This window comes from Cupressus sempervirens, chromosome 11 (genome assembly GCF_028749045.1).
Source record: "Cupressus sempervirens isolate cs-2001-9-10 chromosome 11, ASM2874904v1, whole genome shotgun sequence".
Taxonomy (NCBI): Eukaryota; Viridiplantae; Streptophyta; class Pinopsida; order Cupressales; family Cupressaceae; genus Cupressus; species Cupressus sempervirens.
The window spans coordinates 441,415,768-441,440,937 of NC_143128.1; the positions used below are offsets into that span (position 1 = coordinate 441,415,768).

General features: G+C 35.7%; 1 protein-coding gene across 4 annotated transcripts in view; it reads right to left on the bottom strand.

Annotated features, from left to right (window-relative positions):
• Window positions 1-25,170, bottom strand: part of LOC149530314 (FACT complex subunit SSRP1-like) — a 259,070-nt gene that overhangs the window by 90,242 nt on the left and 143,658 nt on the right. For all 4 annotated transcript variants that reach the window (XM_089808476.1, XM_089808475.1, XM_089808477.1 and 1 more), the window contains 6 exons: window positions 5,085-5,168; window positions 4,879-4,973; window positions 4,640-4,748; window positions 4,392-4,472; window positions 4,195-4,287; window positions 3,422-3,619 (listed from right to left, as the gene is read on the bottom strand). In XM_089808476.1, coding sequence (XP_089664602.1) covers window positions 3,422-3,619; window positions 4,195-4,287; window positions 4,392-4,472; window positions 4,640-4,748; window positions 4,879-4,973; window positions 5,085-5,168 — 660 coding nt within the window. The remainder of the gene's footprint in view (window positions 1-3,421; window positions 3,620-4,194; window positions 4,288-4,391; window positions 4,473-4,639; window positions 4,749-4,878; window positions 4,974-5,084; window positions 5,169-25,170) is intronic.

Genomic DNA, 25,170 nt, shown 5'->3' on the forward strand with positions numbered 1-25,170 from the left:
TTTTTCATAGTTGAAAAAGTTTTAAAATTTAGATGCCCTAATCTTCTGTGCCATATTTCATTTGAATCTTCAACTTCGTGAACTAGGGCTTGAATGGATCCACTAGATTCTGTATTCAATTCATATAAATATCCCTTTCTTTGACCAATTAACTTTTCTTTCTTGAAGGAAGAGTTCTTAGCCCAAGTTAATACTTTGCCATCCACAAATGCAAAATTGTGTCCATCATCTTCAAGTGTTATAATTGAGATTAGGTTTCTTTAAATCCCTGGTACATAGAGTACACCTTTAAGAAGAAGAGTATTTATTGATTTTAATTTCAAAGTACAATTTCCAATTCCTTCAACAGAGTGTGTTGAGTTATCACCAATGGTAACTTCACCGTTAACCTTCTTTGATAAAGAATCTAGAGTTTCTTTGTATCCTATTATATGTCTAGAAGATCACTATCAATTACCCAAGCTTTATTTAAAATTTCATTTGATAGAGAGGAATACAAAACACGGTTCTCAAGATCATAAGTATCTTCTTCTCTAATGACATTTGTACAATTTGCCTGTTATTTGGAATTTTCAGGACAATTAGATCTATAGTGTCCAAATTTTTTGCATTTGAAACACTTTATTTTAGATAGATCTTTCTTGGGCTTTCCATTCTTTTGATTTCCCTTTTTCTTCTTGAAATGCTTCTTCTTTCCTTTATAGGAGCTTGTATTAAGAATGTGAAGTTCTTCATCTTCTACTTTTGGTTTTCCTCCTTTCTTTAGTTTTCTAAATTCCTCTTGAAGACAATCATTCTTGAGTCTGTTAAAGTCCGAGAGTTCATCTCTGGCACTTATTCCTTGTGCGAATGTCTCCCATGAATCTGGCAATCCATCTATAGCCATAAGTGTTAATTCTGTGTCACTAATGATGGTTCCTATGCTTGATAGTTCATCTCTAATGCCGGAAACTCTTAAGAAGTAAGAACTTATTGATTCTCCTTTCCTTATCTGAATGTGATTCGGTTGCCTTTTTAGTGCAAGAACCTTGGTTGCATTGTTTACTTCATAAGCATTTCGTAATGAATTCATCATATCAAAGGCAGTTTGATGTTTTGTAAGCATAGGTACAATATCATTTTTAACTCCATCCAAGATGATTTGAATAGCTTTTCTATTTCCTCTATTCCAGATAGATTTGTGAGGTTCAACTAGGGGTTGTTTGAATGCTCCATCAATGAATTGTTTTACATTGTTCTCTTCAAGAATCATCATGATTCTGAACTTCCAGGCTTCAAAGTGCTCTTTCCCATCAAACCTGTCCTCGGGTCTGATTGTGTAAGCCATAAAAGATAGAAGATTGTCACTTGATGTGTACAAAGTCTGATTACTAAAATTTAGCAGAGCCTAGGTTTGATTACCAGAGCTCTGATACCATGTAAAGTTTCTGCTAAATCCTTATCTCTTAATCAGACTTTTAATCCAGTCTTATATGTTGAGAATGATTTTCTAAGTCGTATGAATATTGATGAAATTAGTGCTTATTATAATGCAGATATAATACTGAATATTTAACCTTTTATTGTGATAGAGAATCTCAGATATAAATTGCAGGATATAAAATGCTTATAGGAGCAGACTGCTGTAACTGTGTGTCCTATAATCTTCATTTACAACCTACTTATATATCCTTTCTAAAGGGTATGTCCCTCAAGGGACATAACCCTTCCTAACTTGGCACCTATAGGAGAGATATATATATCATTAAATGCCAACATTAGAGATATATTACTATTAAGAGGAAGTACAGTCTGTACTGTCAGACCTGTAGGTTTATCTTGGTTAATATTCTTAACATTAAGTGATTAATATAACCAATTGGCATCAACTGGAGAAAATTTTACCTAGCGCCAACTTTGATAGTTTAACTTTCTAGCATATAAAATTCAATTTCCCTCTTGCCATCAAGTAGAGAAACTTCCCCTAGTGCCAACATTGAAAATTTCAACTACTTGGAATGAGACAAATTGGTTGCACAAGTTTGGTTCAATGTCAAGGGTGAAAAATGTTATAAAGCATTAAATTTCCTATTTAGGCATGAAGTTTCACTACATACTTAACAATTTTTTGTTTATTCATATTGTGTGAATGGAACCACTTGTTTTCATTTTGTGTAACACTCTAGTATTGCACATATTAAAATAGATTAAGGAATGAATGCACAGCACCAACCACGAAATCACATCTTTGTGTTCTCTCCATGCCTAGGGTGAGTGCTACTGTTTATTTGAGTGATATGCCAGCTTCAAGTAACTTCTTAGTGTTGTCGATTTTATGGTCTGAGGGAACATATGGTGCACAATTCACTAGGAAATAAAAGAAAATATTCTTCTTCTTTTTTTATACATGGATGTATCCTCGCGACCTAAGCCCAGCGATGACCAGCAGCCGATGTGAGCTTAGGGCGAGACTAGTCCCCCATGGGTGTAGAGCAATTGCGCACAAGCCACTCTCACTGGTTAAACCCGGAGGCGAAATCGAACCCGAGACCATAGGGTGACCCACGACTTTAATCCTATCCATCTACCGTGCATGTAGGGGTTGCCCCCAAAAAAATAAAATATTCTTATTGATAATTCAATTCTTGAAGCAGCGTTTATGTTAACATTCATCTGCCAACAAAGGAAACCTGATTCATACCAGAACTGTGTTGATTAGAGTTGAACTTGAGGAACCAATGTTTTTAAAACAATCCAAATTTCTTCATGAACCAGCATCCACATTGAAATGCATAATATCACTGTTTCTTTGGAGAAAGGAAAACCGTGAAGGAATTTTAGGATTTCCAGTAGTACAAAAGGTTTTAAGTATCCTTGGATATGAATTTTAAATATACTGGGTTCTGTACCTACATATTAACATCTTGTCCTTGAGAGTTCCATGAATTTGTTCCATCTTGCCAGTGGAGAATGACATTTATGATAAATATTCAATTCAGGATAATTTCTTCCTTTGTGGGAAATATGGGTCATGATATAGATAGTGCAAGGTGATATTCCAAAAATTTATGTATCTCTTCCTCAAATTGAGGCGCTATATCATTGAGACTTTTGTTTTATAGCCACAGGTGAGGAGAGATAGAAGAGGAATATGTGGGCCCTCAATGGTGATCATCGCATGGCTTTTGTAGATTGACCTTGTTCTGGTTCAGATTGCACTTTTTGTTGAAGCTGGAAGGACGTGAACATGGGACAAAGCTATGACTATGCGCTACTTGCTACTTCATTGACCATGCCAAAGTTACTAGAACCATAAAAAAAAAAAAAAAAAAAATTTAAATTCATAACAACTAAGCTGTACATGTCTTCACTATGTCCTGAAACAATGTTTGGAAGTAAACTGGCTGCACAAAAAATGAAGAATAAAATATCAAAGGAATACCTCATCATGAAGAATAAGCGTCGGCGGTTTTGGTAAGAAGAAAAAACTCTTTTCGAGAGGATATAAAATCCCATCTTCTGCCTTGAGGGATGCTCTAACTGCATATCCATCTTGACTGCTACGAAACTTCCCTGGCCGAGTTACTTTTGCACTAGAAAGACCACGCAAAATTTGTGTGAAGACTTCGTGAGACAGCCCCTAGAAAGCATTACAAAAGATGGTGAAGTTATGGAAAATTGCTATAAATTATAGATAATGTATACTTTTAATTTGAGTCTGGAATAGGAACAAATAAGAGAATAACTATAAACAGCTTTCATCCAGAAATGAATCATAAATTGAGAATTGCATAAATTTAACATCAATACATTCTAATTTGAACAGTCAAATATAACACATTTTAATTCAAGTGAAACCACTCAAAGAAAAAAATCACAATGAAGAGAAGAGGGAAAATGGTTCAAAATTGCATGGATACCAATATTCACCATCAAAAAATGTGACAGTTCAGGATAACGTAATAAAAAGATCCAATTCATCAGACATGAATCTACTTATTAAAATGATTCAAAGGAATTTTTTATGGCTCAAAAGGTGTCAATTGTTACATACATGACACAACATACAGCTCACTGCACATATACTTGCTTCAAACAATTCATTATCTAATGCAAAGGAATAGAATCCATCACATTTGAGGGTTAGAATAAAACAAAACCAAATTGAGAAATGCACTTGATAAAGGAAAGTAATAAATACAAATGTAAATATACCTTGTATGAAGGCTCAAGCTTGTCCTTGTACTTCGTATTTAACAGCTCCTCACTCATTGAGAGTGCACACTCAGCTATTTCTTCCATTGCAAACTACACACCAAAAGAACTTTTCTGGGAATACATCCATTCTTGTAACCAGAATCAGTAGCAAAAAAGTGTTACTTTGTGATTCATCAACTTAAAGTGTGAATTACCTGCAAGACAATATGTGGATAAAATGTCTGCCCCTTACGAATTGGTGGATCAAGAGTGATAACCACAAGGGTATGTGGCGACTGCAAAACCAAAATGTTACAACCTGCTTTGTGAATTCCAAAAACCAAGCCTGATGGATTGGAACTGATTTCCAAGAAAAGGCAGCTATTTTATGTAAACAAATAAGTTTTCAAAAATTATTATAAGTGGATGCAAAATGAATATAATTATCATGTTATTTGCACACCTTTGGAAGCATAAAAAGGCGGATAACACTGCTGAACTGAATTTTAAAATCATTGGCTTGCCCTTGGAGGCGCAAGAAAGAAAGATGAAGCTCAACAGTGTAACGACCTCTGCACGATATAATATAAATATATGAGTTCACAACAGAAATATAAGTAAAATATCATGAATCTCTCAGAACTAGATTAGCTCCCAGCTAAAATTCATATAAATAGAATGAATCTAGCATTTCTAGCACACCTAGGAGTGAGGATAGCGATGTCCTCAAAAAGTGCAACTGCTTCTGCACCTGATGGTCCCACATCTGCCATTGACATGATTTTTTCTCGGAAAACCTAAATGAGAATATACTTTTTTTATGTAAATGTTAATGATTTTCTCTGCGTTCATAGAAATGGCTTGCAAATTAAACTAGTAATATAACATGTATATTTATAATGTCACACCTGTGCTGGAGGGGTGGTATCATCCCCAGCAAAAGTTGTATTAGTGTTTGGTATATGAAAACTTAATTCCATCAGAGTGTCTTTCTGAAAAACCATGAACATGAGAGTGTCAGATAGTAATTAGAAGAAAAGGAGGCATGGTCAATATTACAATGTAACCACACTACGACAGGTTACAAGAAAATGGCAAAGCTATCTATAGCCTATTCATGAAGAAAATAGGCTAAGATACATTACAATGTGACTTGGTCAATCCAAAAGTTGGAAAATATCATAAGTCATTTCTGAGCATATCTTCCACAAAAAGCATGTGCATCTTAACACTATTTAACAGCAAACTGAGTAAATGCAGAATATATTAGGGCATCAATAATACAATATCCGTCTACACAATAACAAACTGTAATAACCCTCAGCAGGTTATAGTTTAAACAAACATCAATTTCTCTTACTATTCAGTTGTCAGGCATTTCATCAAACAATTATCCTGCAAAAGTCTTTGTTTCAGCTTGTATGGTTTTGGCTTTAAATGAATTTAGTTTTTCTCAATTATTACTAATACTCAAATAGACAAAAAATAACTCGTGTCCAATGAAGTCAAGACTGTGTTCTAATTTATGATTTGCAATTTAAATATTGTCAAGTGAAATTCACAACTTAGATATGGACTGAATGGTATTCTCAAAACTCTTGCATTTTACATTCACAAGAAAATTAACACTTAAACAATTGAAAGTTCCAACCATTTTAAAGAACCCGATAATGCATTCTCTTTAACCCCAAGTCTGCTCTCTAGATCACCCACGCAGCAGCTCGGTGTTAGCAGAAAAAACGCCCAGCAGCTTTCCAAAATCCACATGACTCTCAGATGGACCTGGTAGTCTCAATGAGGACATCAAATTCGCAGAATAAATTCCCCACGTGCAGACCAGTACTGAGATGTCTTGGCATTAGAATTCAGAGATTAGACAACACTCCTGTAGGGAAAGACCAACTCCAACAGCAGGGATTTGGCAATATGATCGCAGGAATAGAATAATACCCAGCCGAGTGAATTTGACATTGAAATGTAGTAAATTAAAGAGTTCCCAAATGCCACAGCTATGGCAATTTCGATCAATATGAATTTACTCAAATTGCAGATGTAAATACCTTCAACTTCCAAACAATTCTCAGCAAACACAGAAAGCCTCCCACCACAATAATCTCAGCTTTAGGAAGACAATAACTTCTCAATAACAGTCCATGCAGTAGAGAAGTAATTTCAATTTTCTTTCCCTCGGCAGCTAATTGCAGGACAACTCAGAAGCAAACCCTTGTACTTCAGCAAGGACTCAAAAATCAACAAACTCAGAAACCCTTCATGGGCCACAAAACTTCAAAAGAAAATAATCAGTTAATCGGACGTTTTTTGCATCAAATAGGCTCATATTTATAATCTCCAAATGGCACAAGTTTCCCAAATGAGCTCCACTTAAGAAGCTTCCTCAACAAAACATTAAAATATACAAAGTGTCATTATAATATAATTTATTAATTGCTTTTGGCTCCCAAAAAAAACCTTTTCCACCATAGCATAATATTCTGACACACAAGGCCACTATTTCTTGTGCCCATGATTTAAAACTTTTCAACCTAGTTCCAACAAGCTATGATACTGAGGTGATCATCATACAACACCAACAAAAATAACAACATTGGCATATTTAGATGAATAATAATAATAATTCACCTGTCTTGCGAAAACAACTAAAGAAGCATCAGAATCAAAATCTAACAACACCATAGTGATCCTGATGAAGAAAGACAATGAATGAACCTAGCAAGGTGACTTACTATAAATAGACACTCCCTCCAAGATTCCTGGAGTCCAAACCAGAAGTCCAAGATAAAAACTGAGAGCACCACCCAACTCCTCTAGCTCAACTGAGCTCATCAGAACCAATGGTTTAAATTACTATAAATAGTAAGTCCCTCAAACAGAGCCAAAATACACCATAGGCTGTTGGAAAGCGTATAACCCCACAACTTTGACCCTCAAATCCCACTGTGAACTCACAAGGGTCACAATGGTGAATTGACCAAGCTAACTGCAATAGCCTGCTAAAAATGGGGACATTACACAAACTGAAATGGTAATTGAATATAATATTAAATATATACAACTCCATGGAGGAAGAAAAAACAGGAAGAATATTAGTAGTTATTCCCATTAAACATTTTGCTATTCATACATTACAAATAAATCAATGTTAAACATCATCCACATCAAGATGAGATATGCACTATGGCATTATTTGGTAATATTTCAAGCAAATCCAAGCATTGAGAGCAAGCGAACTGCAGTATTCCAACCCACATTTGTCAATCAAAATAATGACAAAATATGACAATAGTACTATCAGAAGGGCTAAGAGTAGACCAAATTTCCACGGCTCTAAAATTACCAACACGAAAAAAAAAAAAAGAGCGTATGAAATGCTATCAAGTCATTTGTTTTGGTCACTCTTAATAACTTTTCTGCACAAGTTTGTAATGTTCCCGCTTCTAGGCTGAGTATTTTAATGCTGAAACCTGTAACAAGTGTTAGTAGATAATAAAATTATTATATATATACACAATAACTCAATAACTATACACTAACCCCATGCTAAACCCAAGTAATCCGTAGGAGGAAACTCTAATCAGATTGCTTAACCCTTTGTCGAGAAGAATTATCAGCTACGCAACCATCTTATTGAGAGCATCTTCCTAGGGCCTCTAGGTAAACCCATCAAATTTAATACTTGGAAGAGATCCCACATCTAGCCAAGCCTCTTAACTTTTATATATGTATATGATTAACCACTACTATATATATATATATATATATATATATATATATATATATATATATATATAGCCTCTTAGAGATTTTTTAAATCTCTCTCTTAATTCCATTTTGAAATCACAACATTCCTTAAGAATGTTCTCTATCAAGATATATCTTGGATCTCTGAGTTTTTTCCAGAAAAACTTGACATTCAAAATAAATGCTCCCTACTCGACCTAGTCTCTATTTGTAATGTCCCCTCTTTAGTTCGACATGACATTGATCATGGATTTTTCCTATTCCAGACTCTCGTAGGCAAATGGTGTGGAGAGAGAGTCAATTCTGCGGATCAGATGGTCATATCTTGCTCTTGAAGAAGTGTTAAGAGGTTATATTTTATTATTATGTGTTATTGGGGCCTACATGTTATAATTTTAAGTTGAGTTGCACTTTTTATTTTATAAAATTACTTTATTATAAAAAGTGCATTATAATGAGATTTTATAAAGGATGTTTCTAGAAGTTCTAGAAAAAGTGCATTATAATGAGATTTTATAAAGGATGTTTCTAGAAGTTCTAGCAACTTCTTAGAAAAGTGAATAAATAGAGGGCTGGGCCTCTCATTTTGGACATGCTTGGATTTGAGATTTCTTCTACTTCTTCCATTGTAGAGCAAATTTGTAGTCTCTTGGGTCTGCAAATTATTATTTGATCTTTGGGAACGAATCACTCCCTTGGATTGGCGACTTTGAGGGTGTGAAATATCACCTGAATTGTTGCATTTGAGGAGTTGGTAATGCAGCCATCTCATTTGGACTTCATTGAGATTCAGTTATAAGGGTTTACTTTGGTTGGAATAAGGGTTTCAGTTGTGCCCTAGCATTTGTGGATTGATTAACAGGGTTTGAAGACACAGTTGTGCATTATTTTCAGACTGCCAGTCCAGGGTTTGGACCCACGTTTTTGCTCATAACTCCTAATTGGCTTGACGGATGAATTTCATATTTTAGGGGGTTATTCAGCAACCCTAGGCGCCCAGATTTATTGCTTTTGGAGTGACAAAAAACGCTGCAATATTTTTATCTAGCAGCCGTACCAGGCCGTACCTGTACGGCCCTATCAGTTGGGCAGCAGCAGCAATTTTGTGAGTCGATTTGGGGCAGATTGTGAGGTCTTCGTGTGGCATTAATCCAACATTCATATCCGGCAAAATTGGAGCTATTCCAGGTGCACAAAATATTGATTGCCAAAATATTGCATGTTAAGGATTAGAACAGTCAGCACTGTCATTGCATAAAGAGTTATTTCCAGTCATTAATAACTGTTGTAAAAGTTTCGTCATTTGCATTCCAAATCTGAACTAGGTTATTGTTCATGTCATAACATTGCATTGTCAAGAGCTTGATGTATTAGAAGTGCATAGTTGTGACAGTCTCTCATTGTAATCAGTTCTATTTGCTGTCATAAAATCAGAATTGCATTGGACTTCATATTTGAGTTTCATATTGTCATCTATCTCTTAGATTGGTAGTGTTATAATCTGAAATTGTTGTTCATACATTATTGGCATCATATATTGAGGTTTCGTTGTACAGCAATTAGTAATATTGCAGCCTTATTCGGTTACATGCCAACTGTTTGACAAAATTCCTAAGTCCAGTTTGAGGGTTTCAGTGGCCTTTATAGTAAGGGTCATTACACTATTTCAATTATCATAATTATAATTTTTGATGTACATAATTTAATAGGTCTTGTCTCTCTGATTTCTCTGACTTAAGAGTTATTTATAAATGGTTGCACGGTGGTACTGATGTTTATGGTTCTTAATATAATCTGAGGAATGTCCCTGTACTTTCTGCGATCTCCCTATAGTTTTAACTTAACAACTTAACACGGTGACCTGTATTATATCTCTGTATTTACTTGCAATCAGTGAACAGTATTGTTCTTTCCTTCCATATTCAACTACATCTATTTGGTGCTGACTGGATATTGCCTGCAGTGAGTAGGATGCCCACTCTGCTGAGTCTTCCATCTATTCTATCTGTTCCCTCTAATGCCCATACTTGGATATATATATCACATGATTCAATAGATTCAACCCTTGGTTGACGCTTCCAGTTTGGAGGCATTTAGTTTTTAATCAACTATGATTCACTTGTTTAATTTTATATCGTTGTTAATATGGATTTTATTATTCATTATATGATTGTGTAATAACCCTTCTGACCACAACAATTGTAATTTTCTTCACTATTCAGTCGTTTGACATTATGTCAAACACTTGGCAAGCAAACTTATTACCACTGGATATGCTGATTGATTTCAGATTTCATACATTTTTTTGCTTGTGTTGATACTTTGGATTTTTGCATACATAAATATAAGAAAGAAATGACAGTGCTGAAAATATGTTAACAGTCAAATCCAATGTGCTCAATTCATAAATGATCATCAATTTTTGCCAACTACATTATGGCAGTTCTGCACATAGAGTAAATAGCAGCCAGTTCTGTAATGAAATTCAAGTGCAAGCTTATTGATATGTTTTTAATAACCTTACACAAGAGTCTTAACAAGTAATATGAAACCTGAAATTCCCAGAGATAGTCAACTTGCAGCAATAATTCCAACGCCAGTCTCACGGATCCAATTTCGAACTCTACCAATTTTAGCACTAGTTCACAAAAATCCCTCTTCCATAAATCCACAAGATACCTCCAGCTAACAGTTTTACCATAGCAACTATTTGCAAAGCAAACCCAGACTAAAATCTCAGATTCGAATCTACAATACTTCAGCTGTAGATCCAATGGAACAACTCAGAATTCAGACCCTTATACCTCAGCAAGGGATTTGAAAATCAAAACCTTAGAAAAGCCAAAAAGGCAACAAAATCAAATAAATATTCAAGCATGTTTTTCTCAACAAATGGGCTTGTATTTATAACCTCCAAATTCCCTTTTTGTTGTCAAAATGTAACTTCACTCAAGAAGCTTCACCACACAACATTAATTAGAAGTTTCCTTTCGATTCTCTCACTTGACTTGGCTTAACTAATTAATAAATGGCACTTTTCAATGATAACTCAACTCTCAACTTAAGTGAAATTATAAAGTTAAATTATAACTTTATAATAAATCATTTAATAACTAATAATAATTTGGCCACTAAAAATATAATAACTCCCAAAATACTCATCATTTAAATATGTCGTCTAAAATAGGAGTCATACTTATTATTTCTCAATGTGACCAAATGCACTTTTCAAAAATAGAAAGGGTCCATCTCAATCAACACCAACTTACCACAAATAGTAAGTACACAAAACTAAGCCCAAACAAAGTCTGCTCTAAGCCAAACAAAGACCAACCTGTAGCTTACTAAATATGGATAAGATAAGACCCTCCCACGCCAAGCCACTGCCACAGAAGACCCTCTATCCACAATAATTAGCCTACAAAGATCACAATAATAGGCTAATCCCTGAAACTTCAATGCTAGGAAAAATGGGGACATTACAGATCTAGGCTGGGCTCTTGCTTCACAATTAATTTAACATGGTATATATTGGTGTTTCCAACTGATATTTTGGATAACCCTAAAAACTTGACTTCTTATATCAACAATTATCTTAAATCAGTGACCAACTGCTTGATAATTCCTTAGAAATAAGGAAAATCTCCTTCACTTTGGGCTCTACAAAACCTAGGCAGGTCAGCCTATGCAATATTGATAGACATTACAACAAATAACTATGAAATTTACAACTAACACATAGTCCTTAGATTAACAAATCAAAACATGTGTCTGATATACACAAAATTTGCTCTATTATAATATTTCACTTTATGCATGTATAACTGAGGAAAAAAACCTAATCTAACTCTAAACCTATCAACAATAATGAAATATGTTTTTTTTTTTTTATAATAATTTCATGGTTACTCAAAACTAACAAGCTTATTGTGATATTGCTGCCAGGATTTAACTGTTTAGTTTTTCAGTCCAACCCATTGACCCATATATCATGAGTAGTGATTCACACATAATCCATCTCTCATGAGAATAAATGGAACACTTAGCACTCATTAAATCTAGGTGATGCTCACAGAGGTGAAGCACTAGGACTTCCTAGGAGATCACCTAGATCCAATGAGTGCTAACTGTTCCATTTATTCTCATAAGATGGATTCATGCGTGAATCACTACTCATGATATATGGGTCAATGAGTTTGACTCAAAAACTACACAATTAAATCCTGATAGCAATATCGCAATTTGACTTGCTATGGAAAATATCTCCTACTTATCAATTGATGAGCTTAAGGAGCTTTCTAATGAATGGTTCATAAGGAACAACACTTGGTGAAGGTTTTGCAAATGGGGTTGCAAGCAGTGTGGGTTTAACCATGGAGGGAACTCTGTAGTTAAGCACACTCGAGATGGAGTAGTACTCGGATGAGTGACCTCCTAGGAAGTCTCAATGCTTCACCTCTGTGAGCATCACCTAGATCCATTGAGTGCTAAGTGTTCCATTTATTCTCACGAGAGACGGATTCATGTGTTAATCAATACTCATGATATATGGGTCAATGAGTTTGACTCAAAAACTACATAGATAAATCTTGATAGCAATATCACAATTTGATTTTCTATCAAAAATACCTCCTAGTTATCAATTAACAAGCTTAAGAAGCTTTCTAATGAATGGTTCAAAAGACACAACACTTGGTGAAGGTTTTGCAAATGGGGTTGCAAGCAATGTGGGTTTTACCATGGAGGGAACTCTATAGTTAAGCGCGCTCGAGCTGGAGCAATACTAGGATGGGTGACCTCTTGGGAAGTCCCAGTGCTTCACCTCTATGAGCATCACCTAGATCCAATAAGTGCTAAGTGTTCCATTTTTTCTCATGAGAGATGGATTCATATGTGAATCACTACTCATGATTTGACCTAATTTAAAATATAGCCGTTGAGGTTCACATGAAGTCAATTGGCAGCTTAATTTGTTATGATCTTGTGAAAATGGTAAGATGGTTAGTCGTTATAATTCCAAAATGAAGAGAACAAGTTAGTTGATCATTTGTCACGAATTCATGGAATTGAGAAGATAGTTAACGTTGTGATTAATTATGATTAAATAATTTATTATGATAATATAATTTAACTGCGGAGAACTTCCTTGCAGGAAACACACCAAAGGGGTGGAAGCATTGTTAGAAAAGAATTAGGAATAGGAGCATCACCATCACTGAGCAGATGGGTTGAAAACCTAGCGACTTAAAACAAAATACCTCTATGAGACCCGCATGAGCTATTTAAATAAATAAATTGAGAAACATAAAATAATTGAGTTAAAATATAAAACATATCTCAAAGGATTTTAATTTATCTTTCATCATATTATTTTAATAAATATTTATAAACGCGCATATAATATAAAAATGATTTGGCACCATTATAATTTAATAATTTAATAAAGTGATGTTTACATGTACATATAAGATTATAATAATATTCGAATTATAATAACATTTGAATTATTATAATTTTTGAATTATAATCTTCCAACTCTCTTTCCATGCTTTTTATCTTAATATTCTTGCTTTTAACCAATTAACATTTGGCATGTTATATCGAATTAATGATTGAATTCAAATATCTTGAGAAATGGATGGGAGCCAAGAAGTCACGTTTTTATTCTTATTATGTGGAAGCCATGAGAAGAGATGGATATATATTTCATTCACCCAACTTTTTGCTGGCAACATTTTCTTTTCCATTATTATTACCGCTTCTGCATAACATCCAACCTTGATTATTCTTATTGGGAGTCGGGTGAGAAAAAGAGGGAGAACTCCCATTTTCGATTCCTTCTTGATATCGTATTCTTCCCTATTAAATGCGGCATCCTTCATCATCGATGCACGGCTAAACTTCTGCAAGTCCATTCAAAATCCCTTTCATTTCATAACAGCACTTTCCTAATCCAGCGTGTTGTACATGTTCTATTCTTACTGAAGATTTAAGTAGTATTTATACACTGGATTCACCTGCAAGCAAACCGAGGAAGAGTTAATACAAATCGCTTGGCAAGACTTCGGAATGTTTTGGATTTATATCAGGTTATGTGGTTGCCATTTGCAGTTATTGTTATATCCCTTTATTATTGCAAAACGATTCCCATAGTTGCAGTTGAAGATTATCTTTTTAACTAAATAACTCTAGGGAGTAGCTTACCATTAAGCATAGTAAAGTATCCATGTCATCAAGAGATTATTATTGCTACTAGTCATCAGGATCGGGATGGTATTTATTTCTGCATGTTTTAAAGAATATAATCACTCAAATCACAGGTTGTGAAAAAGCTGGAAGTATATATCATTCATGTTCTAAGCATAGTTGTACATCTCATATCATTACTTATTGGCTTCCAATTTTCTATAACAGCTAAACTGTAGTTATAATCATTGGATGGAACCTTTGTAGATAGAGTTTATTGAAGATGCAATAAAAATCATGATTTAATTACACAATTTGGAAATAAGAGTCTATAATATTTCTGCTAGTTTTAAAGAACATATCCTTTCAAGTCATAGTTTGTGATAAAATGGAAAACATATAATATTCTTTTATCTGTTAAGAATCAAAAAAAAGAACCGGTTGTTCTAAGAATTTCGAACACCTAGGACTCACCCGGCTATGTAGCCAAGGAAATGGGTGATGAGGTGAAAGAAAGGAATCTGTAATAACATGAAATAGTAATCAGTTTTGACATATCAATGTTTATCATTTTAATATGAATTTTTTTAATAGCTCATGCATGATTCTGTTTAATGTAATCTCCTGTTGTCAAGTCGAAGTGTATGGTTAGATACCAGGTTGCTCAGATGATGACAAGATGGTCCCTGTCTATTCTGGGTAGGGAGGGTCTTTCTTGTTAGAGATTGTGTGAGGATAAAGTTGAGATTCAAGGTTGGGTGGTTAACCCCCTGACAATGTTTCACCTCTCCCCAAGTTGTCAGATGTACATCAGACAAAGATAAGCTATACATTCAATTGTTTCTCGGAAATAGGTATTATCACTTTTATGATGTATATGCAAGAAGGTAAGATTAATTTTATTCATCGTTACAATTATTTTACACTTGGATGCAAGAGACAAATTTATGAATTGTTTTTTATTTATATGAATATCAAATATGAGCATATTTTCTAATCTTGAGTTATTGCCATAGTTAAAGTAATCGGAAGGAAAGGAATGATACGGTGGAATCTGAAGCCCTAATTTGATTTAGTGGTATCTGGAACCCTACATGATACAGTGGTATTGGAAGCCCTAATTGAATCAGTGGTATCGGAAGCCCTCATTGATACAGTGGTATCAGAAGCCCTAAATGATCCAATGGTAATCAATGTCCTAATTGATACAATGGTATGTAATGCCCTAATTTTATATAGTGGTATTTAATGGTAGTCGTCATTTAATTTCGATATAGCAGTATTGGATGGTATTTGTTGTTTGATATTGTTATAGTGGTATATGTGGACTAACTTGGATGGTTGCAGAAGCATCCCAACAATGATTTCTTGGTTTGAATTCCATAGTATGTGGATTTTATTTTCTATAGTAAATTCATTGATGATGTTTTAAGTTAAGAAATTTTGTTTAATTGTTTTTAACGGTAAATCTCTTTCACATGAACATGACTATTATAACTGTCTTCCTATGAAATTGAAGTAATAACGGTATTTCTTGGAGATGTTAATTGTTAAATAAGACATGGGAAATTGGGATGTTACACATGATATATGGGTCAATGAGTTTGACTCAAAAACTACACAATTAAATCTAATAGCAATATCACAATTTGATTTGCTATGGAAAATATCTCCTACTTATCCATTGACGAGCTTAAGGAGCTTTCTAATGAATGGTTCATAAGGCACAACACTTGGTGAAGATTTTCCAAATGGGATTGCAAGCAGTGTGGGTTTAACCATGGAGGGAACTCCGTAGTTAAGCGTCTCGAGCTGGAGTAGTACTGGGATGGGTGACCTCCTGGGAAGTCCTAGTGCTTCACCTCTGTGACCATCACCTAGATCCAATGAGTGCTAAGTGTTCCATTTATTCTTATGAGAGATGGATTCATGTGTGAATCACTACTCATGATATATGGGTCAATGAGTTTGACTCAAAAACTATACAATTAAATCTTGATAGCAATATCACAATTTGACTTGTTGCGGAAAATATCTCCTACTTAACAAGCTTATGACTAGTGCCTTAATCTATTCAAGGTGAATTAGATGCTTAGTGAACCATGATTACAATTGCACTTATAATACTCAATATTCAGACCTTACTCAAACATTCAAATCAATTACACCACATAACACGCTTCAAATTAAATCATTGCACTTATCAAATAAGTATTGCAACCCACAGTAAGTATTTTAATTCTCTCCTTGAAAGAAATGTAAACTATGCACTACATATTACACATAAGTAAGGAAATCATAAAGATGAATACATCTATCTGAAACAAAAAGATTCATACAATCAAGGAAGATTGCAAGAGACAATACATGACGAGATTGTCATTAATTCATCCAAACGTGTAATCTACAACCCATTAAACATGATTTACAAATCTGCAAAGCTCAAGTATATTCACTATTGCCTACATGGTGCGAAACCCAAAAAGTTTCAAAACCCTTATAAAATTTACAAAAATAGCCTTCGGAGTGTAGGCATAATTGAGATTTTACATTTGAGTTCAAACCCCAAGCTGACCATGGTCAGGTTACACAACTGCAGAAGATCACAAATCGAATAGAAACTTGATCTTGTGTGTACATTTGAAACCATGCCTTTGATAGGGAACAACCCAATGAAAGCACTTCAGCAATCCAAAAGGTGAAATGCATTCCCTAGGATGTTATTATCATGGGAAAGGGTGTTAAAAGTCATTTGTAACTATAATGAGTATGGATACACTTGGAAAAGCATGTGCAAGGACCTAGAAAACAATGGTGTCATTTAGAATCGATAGATCTGTAGGAGGGTCGTTGGAAGAAGCTGCACAATCAATACCCAATCCTCTATTTGGTAAAAACCCTCAACAACAAGTCATACATGTTCTAATATAGACCCACGTCACTAGTTTCAATGTGGGCCATCGATGAAGACTTTGGCGCGTGAATGGACAAATAGATGTGGTAAAGAAAAGCCTCCAAGAAAGATTAAAACATATTGTGATTGAAGAGCTCCATAGATTGAACAATCAACATCATAGCTCAAGAGGTCAAGGAGGCAAAGGAAAGCTCCCAACTTGTCACTGAGTTAAAACAAAACAATTGCCACATCAGCTGCCACCGTCACCACTGGGGAACTCGACAAAATGTAAGACAAGTCCCAACGAGACATCAAGCACATTGCTTGAACATCTGTGTGCCACATCAACACAACATAAAGTACTCAGGAACTTGGCAAGATGCGAAAGGAGCTCGAACTAGCTAGTGAGTGAACACAAGGGAGACCACCATGCATATCAACTTTTCACTTTAGCTCATTAACACCCCAAAACACTTAAGAGACCTTGATGAGGGACCAAGTTGCCAACTTTGACCAAACCTTACTTACGTGGATGTCCACCTATACAGACTTAAAAACTTGGCAGCTCAATGGGAGAAGTAAAACCCCATAACTAGGCAACGAGAAGGCCCAACTTTTATCTTCGTTGCTCAACTATTCAACTTGCTTACTCCTTGAAACATGAGGACCAATCTCAACAAGCCAACAAGTGCAAGGATTCCAATTTTCCACATCAACATATCATATTCTCGACAACCTATTGGAGCATGATGAAACTCCAAATGAGTCATCAAGTGAGTTCGTCCTTTTCAAATCTTATACATGTGGAGCCTTCATCTTTAGAGTATCTAGCCATTTCACTGCACATCAACTAGCTAAACATTGAAAAACATTCAACGACTTAAAAGAAGTTTCCTCACTCTTTTGTTCTCAACAACATCCACATCATACTCGGCAAAACACAAAAGTCCAAGGAAGAGCTCAACAACTACCTGAGCAATTCATTATTCACCCAATGTGTCTTTAAAGTTGCTCGGTATGATGAAAATTGACTAATGATTGGGCATGTTATGGAGGTTCAACAATTTCATTGACTTGAGAACCACTCATTTTGTCAACAACTTTGTTTGCTAAACAAGGAAGGAAAGGACTTTATCAACCAAATCACTTGGTTCACCAATGAAAGAATTCACTAAAAGCCAAGTCGGCAAAATGTTGATCGACCACAAAGAAGGAAGAGCTTAAAGGTTTTTGTTTTGGAAAACATGTTAGTACATGAACCAATTGGTTGGCCAAAAGGTCATGTCTTCAAAATATATTCAGTTTCAAAACAATTGAAAGTTTGCAAGCTATACAATTCACCAAAAGAGTCCAAAAGTTTGTGATTTTGCCAAATTGTCATTAACAGAAAGAATGTTAAGTTTGGAAGCTCACCACCTCACTGTTTGGCAAAAGTGGCAAAGCAAAAACTTGATTGGTGCTTTCCTAATTTTCAAACCAGCTGAATTGTCCAAAAAATTTCTTAACTTTCTTGAACTGCAAATTCACCGAAGGAAAGGTAACAAGTTCTTTTGGCCAATTGAGAAAGAAACAAGTTCAGAGATTGCTATAACGATCAAAACTGATTTGATTCAACTTCTATCCTTCAAACAGTTAAACTGTTGGAAGGAAAATATAATGGGGAAACTTATGTAGTGATCAAGGTCTTTTGAACAATTGAGAAAGAGACAATCTGAGACCATGAACGCTTCAGGAAGCTAATTGAAGGAGAATGTTCGCCATTGACCGAGCAAGTATTTAGGCTAATGAAAGGTGTAACAAATAGGTTCTATATAAAGAAGCATTGCGGCTATGAATAGGGGCCTAACATAAAGGATTCTTGTGAATCTAAGAGCTGTAATAGAGAAGTTGTGTATGAAGAAGCATTTGGGTCATGAAAAGGGGCCCAATAGAAAGGGTTCTTGAGAATCTAAGAGGCAAAGAGATATGAAAAGACAACTACAGTGAGTAATCATATGCAACATATTTAGCTCCTGTAAAAAAGTTTGTAACTAATGTTGTATGAAAAAATTTTGCAACTTGTTGTGATTGAGGATATTGTTCTTTTGAGAATTAAATCAGTTTAAAATAATAGATGTTTCCTTAAATTCCTATTTCCATTGAATGTTTTGGTTGTGTGATAGGGAAACCTAGATAAGATAAGATAAGATAATAATATTAATATCAAACAAAAAACCACAAAAGGTCTATGGGACTAAGAGTTTATAACAAGACAACAGACAACAGCAAAAGCACCAAACGGTGTCCTAGAAAAGTGAGCAACAAGAAACAAGAAGAGGAAAAGAGAGGCACGGAGAAAGGCAAGACAAAGACTAGGAGTCCATAGGTGAAAAGAAATCAGTCACAGAAGGATAAGACTGCGGATGACAAGAAGCCCTAATCTGTCTCTGTGAGGACCTGTAGGACTATCACTAAAATAAGAAACTACTACAAGGTCTGACAGACCTAGAATGACCGGTAGAACTAGTAGAACTGGACAGCCTTTTCACACCCCATAAAGGAGATAAGGGTGAGAAAAAGGCAATAATGAGTTGATTAGAGGTATGTCAATAAGGAAGTAGTGACTGTAAAGTACTACACAGAGTAGGGTGGCCTCATGAAGATAAAGTGCGAGACACCGCTGATCACTATAACTGAAAAAAGATGAAAGAGAGAAACAGTCTTGGAATAGGCAATAAAATCTCCCTCTAATCTCATAAAAGATAGTGCAACGGAAAATAAAGTGAGTCTCTATCTCGACCTCCACTAAAAAACACAGCTTACGGATTCGTTCTTCACTATCAATATGATGATCAGTCTAAGCTCGAAGACAGAGAGAACCAACTCTAAAGGACCCCAAAGAGATATGCAAAGCATGACACCACTATTGAGATAGGGAACTAGGACGAACAATAATCCCATCACAGATCTCCAAAAAGTGCTCAGCATAGAAGGCCATCCTCGGACATAAACCACCAGGAGGGTTAGTCCAAGTGCTGATAATGTATTGTCTGTAGATATCCAATCTGACATACTCATTTAACTCTTGTCATGAGGGGAGAAAATGAGCAAGGGCATTCAACAATAACTAATAAGGAGGGAAGCGGTCGATATCAATCCCAATCGAGCTCAGCCTAGAGAATGCCTACGCATACCAGCAACAAGCTCGAGAACTAGTATCAAAGCTTGCAATAGCAACAAAAGAGCAATATGCCAGGTAGAAGTATCTATCTTGTTCTCCAACCAAATCTGCAAAACCACAAAGGCGATGAAGGAACCAAATCAAATCAAATATGGCTGCAAGAATAAAGGAATGAGCACCGAACTCAGCAAGAATAATACTATGAGAAGTGAACCTATGGCATCTAATGATACATCATAAAAGCAATGTCTGCACCCTTTTGATCGAGGCCCAATCAGAAACAAAGATCGAAGGCCCCCAAACTACCGAGCCATAAAGAACAGTCAGTCAAACAAGGGAGTTCAAGAGGTATAACTTGGACGAGGTATCCTGAAAATGGTGTCTGAAACACTGTTTCTCAAGCATAGCAAGAGAGTTCATACCCTTACTAACTCTAGGTTGTATCGCTAGTCTCATATTGAAGCGAGGTCCAGAGAACTTCACTCCCAGATACATATAAGAAGAAGTAATCTCAATCTCCAGTCCCTAAAAGAAGAAGTGAAGATGAGAGGTCTTTAAGCAATTAAAGACCATAACCCAAGTCTTACCTAGGTTAACCACTAGCTGTCGCTGATCACAAAAGGAAGCCAAACCATCAAGAACCCTTTGTAACTCTTAGAAAAAGCAAAAAGAAACACATCATCTGCAAAGAGAAAAATGGAGATCAAGACCTGGTATAAGTAGCAACCATCTCCTGGGAGCGAGGACTTCAAAAAGAAGTCCTCAAGCTCATCAATATACAAACCAAACAAAGTGGGGGAGAGAGGGCAGCCTTGTTTAACCCCAATGGTACTATGCATCAGAACTGAGAATTCCTCAAGAGTCTTGAATCTACCCACCACAATTTTGTATAATCTCATGGTAGCAATAACTAACATCTCTGAAATCCCAATCTCATGAAGCCTCTGAAATAGAGTCATCCTAGGAACGGAACCAAAAGCCTTCCAGGAATCAACAAAGCAGCAATAAACTTTCGCCAATCTATGTCGAGCCTCCTCAATAATAACCTATAAAGTGAAAATGTGATCAATAGTCTAGTAATCTGCCTGGAAACTACCCTGCCCTCTAGCTCCACGACCTCTCCTATCACGCTCTCTAGATAACATAGCATTCAAGGATGTAGCATATAGTTTGGCAAACATCTATCCAATCATATATAGGACCGGTCTTGTGAATCGGATAAATCAAATGCCTTGACCAAAAACCCAGAAACCTAATGCAAACCACTCTATTAAAGAGAATAGAGAGATAGGGGCACAGAATCGAGGTACCAAACTTGAAGAGTTCAGCCTGGAATCCCTCCTCGTCTGTCGCTTGGTTGCATCTCAATGACCTAATGGCCTCGTAAATGTTAAAAGGGGTGAACAAGTGACAATATGGAGGCAGAATGGGTTGGATAGATGGCTGCCCCGGAATGTCATAAATAGTCATGGTATTAGAGGTTAGGGAGCGAAAGTCAATGATGAAGGACGAAGGCGGACAATAGGGAAATAGGGTGCGCCTAAAGAGCTAGGGATTGCGAATAAGTGTGAGCATAGGGATTTACACTAGAATGCGATAAAGGATCGGTTCTTACAGCGAAGAAAACTTGAGAAAAAGTAGGGTAATGAGCCTCAAAAGCAGAACTCACTAAGCAATGAAAAGTCTTACAGTCAACATCGAACCATTGGTTCATAATGTTAGGATTTAACCACAGACAAAAATAACAATTACATGCAAATATAAACAATATTAGAAAACAATGGATCACATAGAAAAGAACACAAGACACCAAGATTTAACGTAGTTCACCCAATCCCTGGGCTATGTCCACCAAACAACAAGTCCAATATTATTACGATCCAGTGATTACAACCTGATTACAATCCGTAATCCCTTACAGCTCAATACTACCGCAAGAACCAATTTTCACATCACACCTTATCAAACAATCCCTAACCCTAAGCCCTTTTATACAATTATTTTTCCTGCTTTAAGGTTAAAATTTGTTACATGTCAGCAATAAATTGGCGAATATAAACAATAGTCAATTGGCAAATATTAGCCATTGGTGAATAGTAGCCAACCATTAGCAACATGTACAATAATTCCATGAAGAATTACTGTACAGTAATTCCCTGATCAGTCACCACAAACTAATAATCTCCAACTTGGGGACTGATCAAACTCCACACTAAACAACAATCTCCCACTTGGAGACAGATCTCATAGCAATACCGCTACCAAATGGGGCTCCCACTAGATCAAACCACCCTGAACTTTGTTGTTCTTTTATTCCTATTCAATCTAGAAGACCAACCGAAGCTGAAGAGAAATTCAGCTTCTCCCTTGTCACTACCTTTGTAAGCATATCTACTAGATTGTCATCTATATGTATCTTATCCAACTTTAATTGTCCATCATCCAAAACTGATCGAATGAAATGGTACCGCAACTGAATGTGTTTTGTCTTTGAATGTAGAGCTGAATTCTTTGCAAGATGAATGGCACTCTAACTATCTATAAACAAATAATTATCCCTCTGAGGGTGTCCCAATTCTGCCAAGAAGAACTAAAGCCATATCATCTCCTTGGCCGCCTCTGTAGTAGCAACATACTCTGTCTCTATAGTGGATAAAGCATTAAACTTCTGTAACCTAGAAACCCAGCTCACTGCTACCACACCAACTGTAAATACATAACCTATAGTACTCCGCTTGGTATCAACATCCCCAGCCAAATCTATGTCAACATATCCCTGTAAATCAGTAGTAGATCCCCCAAAGTGTAAACACTTACTAGATGTTCCTCTCAAATATTTGAGAATCCATTTGACTGCATTCCAATGCTCAATTCCTGGATGACTCATATACCTGCTAACGACTCCCACTGCATGTGAGTTAACTGGCCTTGTACATACCATAGCATACATCAAGCTTCCTAAAATTGAAGCATAAGGTACCTTGGACATCTTATCCTCCTCTTCTTGTGTCTTGTGACACATCTCCTTAGTCAACTTCAAATGTCCAGGTAAAGCTGTGCTGACAACTTTAGCATTCTCTATAGAGAAACATTGCAACACCTCAACATAATCAGCCTAAGATAGCGTCAATTTCATGTTCTTCCTATCTCTGCAAATCTTCATGCCAAGGATTTGTTTTGCTGCTCCCAAATCTTTCATAGCAAATGCATGTGCTAACTGACATTTCAACCCCTTAATATGATCCATGTTAGACCCAGCTACAAGCATATCATCAACATATAAACATAAAAGAATGTAGCTATCATCATACAACCTCTTAAAGTAAACACAATGATCTGAATGACACCTATTATATCCATGCTCATGCATAAACCTATCGAATTTCAGATATCATTGCCGAGGTGCTTGCTTCAAGCCATATAAACTTTTCTTCAACCTACACACTAAGTTCTCCTTACCTTTCACCTCAAATCCCTGTGGCTGAGTCACATATATCTCTTCATCCAAATCACCATGAAGGTTGTTTTAACATCAAGCTGCTCCAAAGACAAATCTTCAATAGCCACAATACTTAAAATAGTGAGAATAGAAATCATTGTAACAACAAAAGAAAATATCTCATTCAAATCAATGCCTTTTTTCTGTGCAAATCTTTTTACAACTAACTTGGCTTTAAATCTTTTCTTACCTTCATCCTCTTCTTTCAACCTATAAACCAACTTATTCTGAAAAGCCTTTTTACCTACAGGCAACTTGCATAAATCTCATGTCTTATTTTTCAACAAGGAGTCCATTTCCTCTTTGATTGCAGACTCCCACTAAATCTTAGTATCCACCTGCACAGTTTCATCATAACATTCAAATTTACAAGCATCAGTAAGTAAAATAGAATACAAAGAAAGAGAAAATCTTTCTGGAGGTCTAATTAGCCTTGTTGACCTGTCTAATATTCACTAGTGTGTGTGGTATTTGTTGTTGCGGTTGTTGCACATCATGAGGAATGGCTAGAACATCATCTTTTGGAGTATCAACCAGCACTACATAATCATCTTTTTTCTTCTCATGTTGTTACAACAGATCTTTGTACAACACTTTCTCATTGAATATGACATAATTGCTTCTTACAATTTTATGATTTTCAAAATCTCAAAGCCTATAACCAAATTCGTTAATGCCATATCCAACAAATACACGTTTCTTTCACTTAGCTTCCAGCTTGGTTCTATTTTCATTATCTATATGAGCAAATGCTTCACAAGCAAAAGTTTTGAGAAAAAAATAACTCACCTTCTTACCAGTCCATGCTTCCTCTACAATACCACAACCCAAAGGAGTAGAGGGACCTCTATTAATCAAATATACAGCAGTACTGACAGTCTCCGCCCACATGTTTAAGGGCAACCCAGCATGCAACCTCATGCTCCTTGCACACTCCATTATAGTCCTGTCCATGTGTTCAACCACTCCATTTTCCTGTGGAGTCCTTGGAACAGTTTTCTGTCTACAAATACCATTAATGGACCAATAATCTTCAAATTCATAACTATAATACTAACCACCATTACCAAATCTAAGACATTTTAATTTCTTGTTAGTCTCATTTTCAACCAAGCATTTCCATTTCTTAAAAGTTTGAAATACCTAAGATTTCTGTCTAAGGAAATAAACCCATACTTTTCTAGTTGCATCATCAATAAATGTAACATAATAATGAGAACCACCGAGTGAAGATAATTAAGCCAGTCCCCATACATCTGTATGCACAAGCTCTAATTTTCTTTCCCAATCTCTTTTATTTTCCATACACACAACTTTCACAGAAATCCATATTAACACATTTCAGACCTGGTAATACTTTTTTTGAATGAAGTACTTTCATACCTTTCTCACTCATGTGCCCAAGTCTGTTGTGCCATAGTGTTGTACCAGAATCTGCAATAGCTATTTATTCTCCCTGCTCAACTGCAGCAATTGTTCCTGAACATTCATTTT